Source organism: Oreochromis aureus, linkage group 1 (assembly GCF_013358895.1).
Source record: "Oreochromis aureus strain Israel breed Guangdong linkage group 1, ZZ_aureus, whole genome shotgun sequence".
NCBI classification, from domain to species: domain Eukaryota; kingdom Metazoa; phylum Chordata; class Actinopteri; order Cichliformes; family Cichlidae; genus Oreochromis; species Oreochromis aureus.
In genome coordinates, this window is record NC_052942.1 from 33,603,440 (window position 1) to 33,615,575 (window position 12,136).

The 12,136-nt window shown below is 39.4% G+C and overlaps 1 protein-coding gene across 2 annotated transcripts in view; it reads left to right on the forward strand.

Moving 5' to 3' along the window:
• The window catches only part of LOC116325639 (transcription initiation factor TFIID subunit 4-like), a 95,312-nt gene that overhangs the window by 64,085 nt on the left and 19,091 nt on the right, over positions 1-12,136 (forward strand). Inside the window, exons 13-14 of one of the 2 annotated variants that reach the window (XM_039612862.1) lie at positions 5,140-5,262; positions 6,836-7,891. In XM_039612862.1, coding sequence (XP_039468796.1) covers positions 5,140-5,262; positions 6,836-6,895 — 183 coding nt within the window. In that variant the 3' untranslated portion in view covers positions 6,896-7,891. Of the gene's footprint in view, positions 1-5,139; positions 5,263-6,835; positions 7,892-12,136 lie in introns of those variants that run through there. The other variant, XM_031746596.2, reaches the window with a different exon arrangement.

A 12,136-nucleotide genomic window follows, 5' to 3' on the forward strand; every position in this document is an offset into this window, starting at 1 on the left:
CCAGGCACTTCACATGAAGAAAGGCCTCAAGATGCGGCTCACAGATGTTCACGTAATGTCGGCCATGTGGGTGTCAGGTGAATGAGTTGCATGGATTACAGACATACATAAAAAACATACATAAAATGTCAACACACACACACTCTTATGTTAGTGGGAAACTTAGACAAAGGAACTCGCAATGTTATGAATACCTGAATTTCAAAAGCAGTCTTTATTAAGAAACCAAACAAACAAAAAAATCTATTATTCGAATTCATGCTGAAGAAAAGACATTGCCTTTGCATCAGATTAATTCATTCATATGAAATGAATATAATATAATCAAAAATATTTAATGTGCACATATCCTTTTTCTGTTTTGTATTAATTATTAATAATTAAATACTAAATAAACATCAGTCTGTTGAAAAGACAAAAATCTATAGATATCCTGTCTGCTCTGCAGACCTACACTGCTATACACAGTTACATATAGGCATGCAATAGTTTCCCAGTGATAATGTCTGCATTGATTTAGCAGAGATTTTGTTATCTTTCATGCAAATATTACAAAATACCAAACCATTCTTATGAACAATCAAAAGTTATTACTTTTTCTTTTACCTTATATTAATTTTATTATTACTACATTAATAAATAATACAAAATAGTGTCATCTACACAAGGTCACATGACAGTCTAACAGAATGTTACAAATTTCAGTCGTGTAAGACTGACATTGCGATCCCTGGAACCATACTGCTAGTGAAGCTAAAAACTAAAACCTTATTGTGTTTACTTATGGTTCCATTAAAAAAAGAATAAATATAGTTTTTTATAAATACATTTTGCATGCATTTGATTATGTCCTGGTCCTGTGGACGTATATACTTGAAGCTGTATAATATATCCACAAGTGTATTAGAGGCAGACCATAGACTGTTTCTGTAAATCAGTGTGCAGACTTTTTATCTTTTTACAATTAGTGAGTTGACACACTGCCAGTTAAAGCCTTCCTGCCTTTCTCTTAAACTGCTGGCATTGACTACTGTTATCATTAATTTAACACTTTTTATGCAGTCAGCACCAGATGACTTATTTTTAATGCTGGCAATTTGGCTGTATTTTAAGAAAAAAGTGATACACTTTAAATTTATTGAGACTGGGTAGTTTAAAAGAGCAAAAGACAATATGCTGTGGTTGTAGTATTTTGGTACACTTTTGTCCCTCAAACTTTTTTACACTATTAGAAGATTAAGAATGAATGTAGAAACTGCAAAACAGCACAGTTTGTACCCATCTCTGTTTAAAAAATGTTTGCACCAGGGGCCTTGGGTCCAAGAAAGACATTCACCAAATACAACATATGCTTTGTCTATATAGTCAAAAGCTGCCTGCTTTGTTGTATTGGATCAAAGCTTTTGAGGGGTGTTTGGAGGGGGTGTTAGGACAGACACTAACTGAAAACCCAAAAACCCATGATCCTTATACACTATATTGTGGGCTTTGCAGGGCGAACAGCCCTTTAGCTTCCTTCACAGCCCCGTAGCTGCTTGTGACGTCAAGCAGAGCATGTTCTGCTCTAGCAAGGACATCTGTCTGTAAGCGTCTGGAGGGCCGCAAGCAGTCCCCCAGGCCAGGAGCAGGGGGAGTGGAGAGAAAAGACTTTGTTAAAAACAGCAGAGATGGAAAACGGCAGGTTGGCCATCATGGCTCCTACAGCTTATCCTCCTCTTCACTCCAAGCGTGTCAGACCGCTCTAAGGTTCTTTCTGTATTTTAGACATTTTTGCATCATAAGGCGGCATACTGCTCTTTCTTCTGTGATAAGAAAAACCCATGTTATTTCTTACTTAGGTCTTGACAGATACTTTAACGAATCTATTAAGGGCGCAGAGCTCGAGTTAACTTGTAAATAATTCATGATGTTGGGAAGCAGGTGACTGAAAAGAAGAAAAAACAGTACAGTTGATCACAGATCAAATCAAGAGGATTTTCCTATTTTTTGCTATTAAAACTATGAGTAATAAAATACGTGAACTTCATAAATTTTAAACATGCTTATACAACAGGTTTCTTCTTATCCCGGGAACTTAATCTGCAGTACAATATTATAATAAATCATTTTTAAAAAGCTATTTAAATCCAGTAGTCATAATTTACATTTACAAAAGCAAAGGAACAGTTTATTTAGAACAATTGTAATATTCTCATTAACTGTTTTACCTTACTGACTTTATAATTGCCACCTGCACGTATATAAACTTAAATCTCATAGCAAAGCTGTAGATTGATTCTCTGGGTTATCTCAGAAATGTTCTACATCTCCTGACCTTTGCTAATAATTTGACTTTACAAGTCCCATTTCCTTGCCTACAAAGGGCATACCGGCAGACTGGAAGCACTGGTATTTAAGCGACTTCAGAACAGCAGATATTTATGTGGTACCATTGATCGGACTTGGCAAATGTATGCATCTTGTCAGCTGGTTATTTTTCCAGTCCGGGAAGAATTCCAATGGTGACCTTTGCAGTTTTTGGCAATGATTGTACCTATCGCTTAACAGTGCTAACAGCGTACTCCAGAAGGTTCAGAGCGATTATTGCACTTAGAAGTCACAGTTCTGCTTTTTTTGTATTTCTACAAGATTAAAGAATGTGAAAAAGATGTCCTCAGCAGCATTGTCACTCTGTAAAATCTTTTTCAGGAACATCATTAGGAAAGATGAATAGCTCTGTTTGTAAAAACATACTAGAAGAGACTGACGGTGTATTTAACAGTATGGTGTCAGAACCTTATTACTAGATCTTGGAAAAGGTAAATATTTTTGCTGCTACCATTTCAAGTCAAGTGGCTTTACTGTCATTCCAAACGTGCAGTGGTACAGTACACAGTGAAACGGGACAACGTTCCTTCAAGACCATGGTGCTACATATAACATATAACAGACAGTCAAGAAAGGTTGACAAAAGGGGAGTTCATAGCATTTGTACACCTCTTTGTGACCATATGAGCATACATATGTAAACATTTAAGGGTAGCCAGAGAAAGTTGTAAGGCAAAGCAAGTCTGTTCCAGCCCTGCTCAACTCTGGCTTGTATCCACTGGCAGTCAACAAAGGAAGGTAGACTCTGCATAATGGCACCAGATTGAAATCAGAAATAAGTCTCCCACTGTCACGGCGGCCACTTTACTGACGGGAAACGCAGACTGGAGGGTTGCAGATGGTAAAATGAAGTCTACATTCATCATACAGTCATAAATCTGAAAATGCAGGCAGTTGCTGTGGGCGCTGGGAGCCCATGCCTGGTGCCAACTGCCAGCCAGAGTTGCCGGCATCCTGGTGCCATCAGTGAGATAGCGGACCTCACTCACTCTCTTTCTGTGTCTCTCACTCTCACTCTCTATGCTCTGTCACAGCTCACTTTTCAGTGGGATTCTTTAAGGTCAGGCCTGAAGAGGTTTGTCTGTTGTTTGTGGCAAAGCCTAATAAGGATAACAGTGATAATATTAATGCAATCTTTTCCATGTAGACAGGGGCAAAAATCATATCCACTCTGTTTGCCATATCCAGCCACAATCCCTAGTGTGTGACTCTATTCTAATGCCTGTATACATTTGCATGACTTTAAGACTGACTCAACATTTGTCCAGATTGTTACTATTAGTCAAAATCTTTATTTTGACCACTATCCAATGTAAAAGGAATAAGTAAATGTAGTTTATTCATTGAGCTGGTTGGTACTGCTGCTATTATTCCCCCTACTTTGTGTTGTCAGCGTGTTTGAATCTTTCAACATTCCGCCGTGCTAAATGTGAAGTGGCAACACCCTAAAGGGCATGCCTTGCCAGCGGGGTTTTAGGAAAAAATCAGAAGCAACTGCATGCACATTTAAGATCAGACTTTGTACACCAAAGCAACCTTTTACAGAGCGCCATCTGAAAGTAACATGAAATTTTCCCCTGATCAGACAACATACATGCCTCACGCAAACACCAGTGCCCAGTGAACACATGCTGAGAGATAACATAAAAGAACATGAAAGACATCAAGGCGCACATTGATTGTCCCTGTACGCTTCAACCCAGGCCTCTCTCCCCCAGCGGGCAGACACGCAGGCAAGCTGGTGGGTAGGCATTCCCTGTGCTGTGGCCAAGATTGATAGGCGTGTGTGTGTGTGTGTGTGTGTGTGTGTCTGTACACTTTGTTTGCATGTTGAAGGGAGTGCTGACACCCTCTGTACCGTGGCCCCAGGCCCTCACACCTCCACCCAATATAAAGGGCAGCTCCCAGCAATGCTGGATTCCCCCTCAACCCCGAGGGTAGGCATGACATTACCTTGGGCAGTGCCTCCCCGCAACCCCCACACTTCCTTAGAACCATGTGACTACACACACATAGTCTTTGAGAGGAGCTCGGTTAATGGCTGAAAACAGTCTACCATTTTGTTTTGCTCAGGAAATTCTACTTATACAATACATGGACGGGCAGTAGAAGTTCAAGAGATCTTTTTTTCTTTGCAATCTCCCTTAATTCTTATTCTTATATTTGATCTTAATCTTATGTGCGTGACAGTTGTTGTTGGTTTTTTTGAGCCTCTGATTGCAAATTGCAGTTTGAGGGTTACTGTTACTGGCTAGAGGTAACTGCTATGGTGGCCCTTTATTTGGTTTTGGGTTCATGACAGGGAGATGGTGATATTTTGAAGGTTTGCACCATCAGTATGCACAAGTCAAAAGTTTCATTTCAGAGTTCGAGATCGAGATTCAACATTTTATTTTCAATGAACAAGCCCAGTTAAATTAGGAATATGTCAACATTGAGAGTGACATTTAAAACAATACAGTGATATTGATGAGAGATCTGTTATTCTATACTTCTTATGATATTCAAGATAAAGAATCTTGAATCTTGAATATCATAAGAAGTATAAAATAACAGATCTCTCAGCAATATGAAAGAACAAAAAGTACAACAACAGCAAGTACATTTGGGAGGAGCATTAAGCTAATGTGCCTGCATGCACCGCCATGGTGCAAATTTATCATGTGCATAAGACTTAGAAGAACTGAACAACATGTGAAAATGTGAAAATATTAGATTGTGAATCTTATGTTCATAGTAAGGTCTGATTGTTTCTTGTTATGTTCTCACTAGATGCAACAACAGGAACTGGCCCAGATGAGGCAGCGGGATGCCAACCTTACAGCACTAGCCGCCATTGGACCCCGAAAAAAACGTAAAGTGGATTCACCAGGGGCCACACCATCAGGGACCGAGGTGAGAACTATATTGTCTCTATTGTTTTTTTTGTCATCACCAGTTTGTAATGCTGACTTGCTATCGATCGTTGGGAAATTAACAGTAGAGAATTTTGGATTTAATCTAATTTAATCAATCATGTTCTACTATTTCTAGTTAGTGGACATGCCTAGGCAATGACATTGTTATCTTATTTGACAGAAATCTGTGCACTTTCTTGTTATTTATGAGGAACTGATAAGCTAAAAATAAAACAAACAGCACAATTCATTGTGGTAAAAATATTTTTTTAACTATTAAATTATAACTAACTAACTAGTTTGAACTCAAATTCATTTTTGCCAAATTCATATCATATCAAAAGGCAAAAAAATCATTTTTGCCTTTTGATATGATAACAATAAGCATTACAGCGTATTAGATTTTTACCTAAAGACATTGTTTTTCCCCAAAATATTGCTTTTTTGTTTAAATTTCTTGTGTAGGCAGTATTCAGTGGTAATTTTACATAGTCGTGTCATCCCCAACTGCGGTAAGTACTCAATAGTAAAAATGAGTCACTGAATATCTTATCTGCAAGACAGTGAATAAGAATAACAATGGATAACTGCAGGTAATGTTGTGGTTTCTGATACTGGCTGGTGGTCAGATTGCTGGAACACATCTAAGGTGTTCTATTTTTTGAGAAGTTTTTAATGCCGTCTATTCTCCTGAATCTAATTACCATGTTTTTGTTAAATCATACTTTTCACATTTCACAGAATGTTCAAGGTTTTTTTGGTAGCCATAAACTTGGCACTCGGTAATGAAAAAAAAAATTAATTATTGCAAATTTTAAGCCTCTGATGAACTGTATTGGATGCAGCTGCTATAGAGGGCACCCAAATGCAACACGTGAGGCCAGGTTATGAAAAAAAATGTGACTCTCAATTCTCTTGTTCAACTTCACCCCTAAGTGCTTTCTTGAATACAATTTGGCTACAGTGAAAACCATCTGAGTGCAATGAGCTTTCGGTCATTGCGATGGTCATATCTGCTAATACAAATTATGACTCCACAGTCGTACTGAAAAAAGTTTGACATGATCTAGCGTTATCCTGCTGGAAGCAGCCATTAAAGGCGGGTATTCTGTGGTGATAAGGGATGGACATGGTCAGCAACATTATTTAGGTAAACTGTGGCATTTAACTGTTGTTCAGTTGGTGGTAAGGGGCCCATTGTGTTCAATGAAAATATCCACAACATCATTATACCACAAAACTGAACTGTTGATACAAGACAGGATGGATCCATGCTTTCATCTTGCTTAAGCCAAATTTTGATAATGTCATCCAAATGTAACAGCAAAAATCAAGACTCATAAAGGAATGTTTTTCCAACCTTCTGTTTAGGGGTGGACGATATATTGAATATACTTGATGTATTGCGAGTTTTTCAATGTATGTTTGTTGAAATAGCTTTATGGTAATCATCGAGTATAAATTGCCATGGCAATATTAAGCTGTCTGCATGTAATTTACTGTGAGTTCTTTTTTCTCCCACATGCTGCAAATGCATCATTAATCCAACCGGAAAATTGTCTACCTGGCAGACTGCGCTGAGCATGCGTGTTTATATACTACCAGATAGGGAAAATATGGCGACAGCGTAAGTTTCAAACAAGCGAGGGAATGAGACTCGCTGTTGTTTGGATTTCACAAGGAGGGTGTTGAACAAAATGCGGTAACTTGCAAAACGTGGCATAAAACGATTGCCGCAAAAGTTAGCAGTACCACGAATTTATTCCACCAGCTGAAAAGTCATCGACTGCAAAATGAAGACTGTTTTAAACTCTGCATGTCAACGTCTCCTCACACACCAAAGGAAACGTTAAATAAACCAGCTGTGATAGCTGTGACTGTTCTTGGTCAGTCGTTTTTAGACTTTTATTATCGTTTTTATTTTATTATTTTAATATGTTATAAGCACAAAGAGCACTTTTTAAATTTCAGTTGTTTTATTTTCTCTCATTAATTCTTGCTTGATGTACTTTTTTGTTGCTATGATCGTTTGTTTGTTAAAGGTCTAGTGTTGACCACAGAAAGAGACTTACTGTGACAGTATTGACATTTGTGAAAAACCTCTGTGTGCAACTGATGGTTAAAGACTCAATCATTCATTCAGTCATGTATTCAATCGATTTTTTGTGTTCCATGTAGAAAAAAAGTATTCAGTGATTTGAATGAGTATACCAGTGCAATTTTAGGCACTATATGGTTGAAAATAACATTTGTTTTTGAAGGTTATTTTAACATATCGTGATATATATCATGTATCGCGATATTACCAAAAAGTGTCGCGATATTAGATTTTCTTCAGATGGCCCTGTTTCTGTTGTATAATTCAAATGAGCCCATGCAATATATAGATCTCTTTTTTGGACCATTCTTTGTATAACAATAAAGATGGCCGTTTGGAAAAACCCTAGTAAATCAGTAGTTTCTGAAATACATAGACCAGCACAGATGGCACTAACAGCCATGCCATTTTTAAAGTCACTTAAATCACCTTTCTAGCCCCATTGGTTTGAACTTAAGCAGTTTTTCTTGGCCATGTTTAAATGTCTATATGGATCGAGTAGCTGCCTTGTGGCTGGTTGATTAGATATTTACATCAATGAGCACTTCAGGCGGTGGATGTGAACATCTTGTCCTTCGACACATCTGATCCTCTGTCACTGCTGATACAATAAAGTGGCCTCTTTTCTGTAGTTGTCTTATCCTCTTATCCTTTGTTTTCATTAAACCACCTACTTTACTTATTAATATTTTATTGGCGAAAACATTATTTAAGTTCTTGGTTTCTTAAAATTATGTATTTAAAGTGTCAAAAGGAATAAGAAGACACAACAATGAAACTGAAAATAAAAAATGGAGGTAAATGAAGTCTAGCAAAGTGCCAAACACCATGTAAACAAAAAGTCAGAAATCAAGATATGAAATGTAATCTGTAATCTGTAGTGGAATACATTTTAAAAGTAACGTTACCAACACTAGAAGCAGGCATAGTTTTAGAACTACTGACACAACAGGCATCGAGATCAGCAGTGACAAGCCACATTGACCGTGTGACATTCACATGGGGTTTATATGGGTTCCAAAAGGGTTATTGTCATTCTGCACTAAAATTATTCATTTTATTTCATATTTACATCAATTAATACATATTATGAACATTTTGAGCCAGGTAGTTCATTTTTTTAGCAGAGGAACTTTTTTTTTTTTCTCCGAACAGTCAGTTCTTTTAGTCACTATGTTAGATGCAGAAGAAATTAGCAGTTTTAGTCTGAGTGACTCTGACGAGGGCCAGATTTTCAGTACCAGATGAATGAAACAGAGCATTTCAAAAACAATCGGGCCTGTGGTGTGCATCAAATGATCAGCGATGATTACCTACAAAGGAATGTCCAAGGAGTGAGTAAATAAAGAGGATAAAATCTTAATCTTTAGAGTGATGAGACAGTACTTTTCTTGAAATACCAGGAAGCAGGTTTGTCTTGCAGACTAGTTTTGTTGGTCTTATTTATGCCTGTCTTTATCTTTGAGATCAATTGTGTTCTTCTACTGTTAAGAATGATTTAAGTTTAGAGATACATCTAGACTCAACCTGTTTCACTCAAAGTTAGGAAGCATGACATGATGGATGTAAGGAAATATCTGCACTGTACAGAGAGCACGGCGACACACTTCCATGTGACTTGCCTGTTGTGGTTTTAATTATCCTGAACTCTGGTATTACAAAGAAAACTCTCCCGTTGCAGGTTCCAAAAGCAACAACCTTAGTATCACATTTCTGTAGCACAGGGTTATATATGAAGTCATGCCTAGTTGCTGTACCAAATCATATTTTTCCTTTAGGCAGCTGGGGAAACATTTAAATTCCACATATTCATCTGTAAATATGATGAATCTAAAATAAGCCTGAATTTTGAATGTCAATTGGTCATTTTAATAACCTGCTTATCGAGTTGCATCTTCACATCCTTCGCTTAGCAGCAATATGCTGCAGAGGAGCATGGTAATGCAAACGGTAAAAAAGCATAAATAACAAAATAAAAGCATTATTTCTGGTCCTTGGGTACAGTGCCAACCTCTTTCAGAATGTTTTACCCTGATGGGTATTAGCCCCCGACCTCATGCTGCATTAGAAAAAAAACCCCCAACCCTGCGTTTTCAAACTGTTTTCCTAAATGCAGTTACACAACATAAACATGAATATACATTATGGCAGAGTTGTTGGCTTTTTCTGTTTTTCTCCCTTTTTTAATGTCCTGTATATGTTTAATTAGAAGGCATAATAAAGTGAAGCCACAGTGTGCCCCTCCTCTGGAGTGATTGCAGAGGGGGCGGAGGAGGAATCTTAACTTATTTTCACTTCGTTTTCACCTCCTCACATTTCTTCATTTCACATGGGCTGGAATCGCCTGCGGCGTTCTCTTTCCCTTCTCCAGAGCAAAGTGAATGTGACTTTTCTAAGGGGGTCACAGGATGCCTGGAGGCCTGTGGGTGTTACTGGACTGTTGCCTGCTCTTAGCTTCACTGAGGGGCTTGTCATAGATTTCATCTCCACAAAAATGAGCCGGGGGCCCTGGCCAGGAGCACAAGCAGCCAACGTTATGAAGGGCCCACGCTGATTATTTCCCTCTGACATCGCATCCTGAGCTTTCCGCATTAATCCTAGACAAAGGCAGCCCTTCAGTGCTGTGCCAGAGCTCAAATTAGGAGCCAGATAATGGCCTTGTTGAGATCCTGTTCTGTTCACTGAGAGGCATAGCTCCTGTTGAAATCCTCTTTTTTTTATATTCCTTTACTCCTGCTTATTTTTTCACTAAACAGACCACCTTTCCACCTTGTTTGGACTGTGACGGAATTCACGTGACACAATTTTGCTTCTTTCCCCGCAGCCCGATCCCCCCTTTCAATCACCTTTAATGTGATGGCTGCTTGGCCGCAGTTGGGCCTGTGCCTGGATGTAGATCGCTAGAAGCTGTGAAATTGATAGCCAGTCAAGACTAGAGTGTCTGTCTCCAGCTTGATCTAGTCTGCAGGAGGGAACAAAGGGGGTCTTACAGGGCTCCTCGGGGTGGATTAGTTCCAAGGAACCAATGGCTGGGGCTGCTGGCTGGCTTGCTGGAAGAGGGCCTGCTGTGGCCCCAGTGGTGGGTCAGCACACAGGCAGAGGGTGCCCAGGCGCACATACTCCAACTCTGCCTCCAGCTTAATTGTCCCAATCCTACAACCCTTACCCAGCTATCAGCACACACAGGTTCAACACAAAAGTCAAGGGTGAGCTACCAGTTTTAGGAGTTTGTGATGACGTGTGCTAGCAAAGGGTGTTTGAAGTTGTATGGAGAAATGACCTTTGGCCTCATGAATGCTTTAACAAGTATAGAATGAAAGGGAATTAACTTTTAGGATCATTACTTCTACACATTACTGCTACATCCTAAACAAAAGTCAACTCTATTCCATATTCCTTTCTTTTTTCCAGCCACCAACATTTGTATATTGTATGTAAAAGCTGGTAAGATGGTAAAGGTAGACTTGAGTTCAGTGAATAAAGGATGAGAGACAGACAAGTCAAAAATAGCTCTGTTTATAATGATTATTCCATGACACCCTCTGTACTCCGTCCTTTAACACATTTAATACGATTTGAACACTTTACTGTTTCATTTCCACCCATTGATTTTTGTATGTTGTGATCTCCTCTCATCTCATATGGTGAATCCTGTCTGAACTGAGTTGCTGCTGTTTTGCTAGCTTATGAGAGGCAGAGGCTCCTCTGTACATCTAAGGTTAGCATTAAAGGTTCTGCGATGTAAACTGTGCCTCAGTGCACAATGTCCTGCAGTGTTAAACATGCTCAGAGCTTTGAAACATCCTTGACACATTTATGAGCTCTGAGTTATCATCCAGGCACTTAGGCCATTTATCACATCAAAGGAAGAGCTTTGTTTGTTGACGTAAAAGCGACAATAGCAGCTAAATTGCCCCAGTTTGTACAGCCACTCTGGCTTTCTCCTATCTGTCTCAACCAGGCGCAATGCGAGGGACAAAGGTAGGCGAGCGATTTAATAGTGAGCACAGTCTATTTTTCCATTTGAATTCATTTCACCTTCTTTCTTTGAGGCTGTAGATCAGAAAGAAGGAGTGAGGCAATAGAGTGAGAGGCATGGGGAGAGAGGGGGAAAAGCACAAGGAAAACTGATGCCCTTTCCTCCAGCTAAATTAACAGGAATCACGTGGAAAACAATCTGAGTCTCCAATGAAGGAGGGAGGGGGGGGGGGGACCATTAAAATTAGCCCCAAGCTATGGACTGCACCCAATATCACTAAAGCTGCACTCACTACAGATGTGGAGGCTGGCTTACAGGCAAACTATGCTCTGTTCTATAGCTACAATTAAAATCAACCTCGCTGCCAAAAAATAGGAGGGGGAAAGAGGGGGTAGAAAGGCAGACATGGAACATCAAAGACAGATTGAAATGTGTAGTCAGTAATAAGAGTGGTCTCCAAGCCCCGAGGTTCTCCACGGTCCCCTTGTTAATGAGAAATTTTGACCTCTGGTTTGTAAGTTAAACTTGTAATCTCGGTTAATGAAGTAAATCAATCCCAACTCGGGAGTGTTCAGTGTCTCTCCCTTTGCCTTCGCCCGCCAACCTCCCCTCTGTCCTTCTCTCTTGTGCTTTTCTCTTTTGCTTACTCCTCCTCCTCCTCCAATGTCCCTCCCAATGTGCCGCCTGGGAGTGAAATGTCCAGGTCTTCAACCAGACAAACAGGAAACTCTGAGAGTACAAGGCTTCCGGAGCTGGAGGGGGTGTGTAAGGACTCAGAGGACTAGGACCAACCAG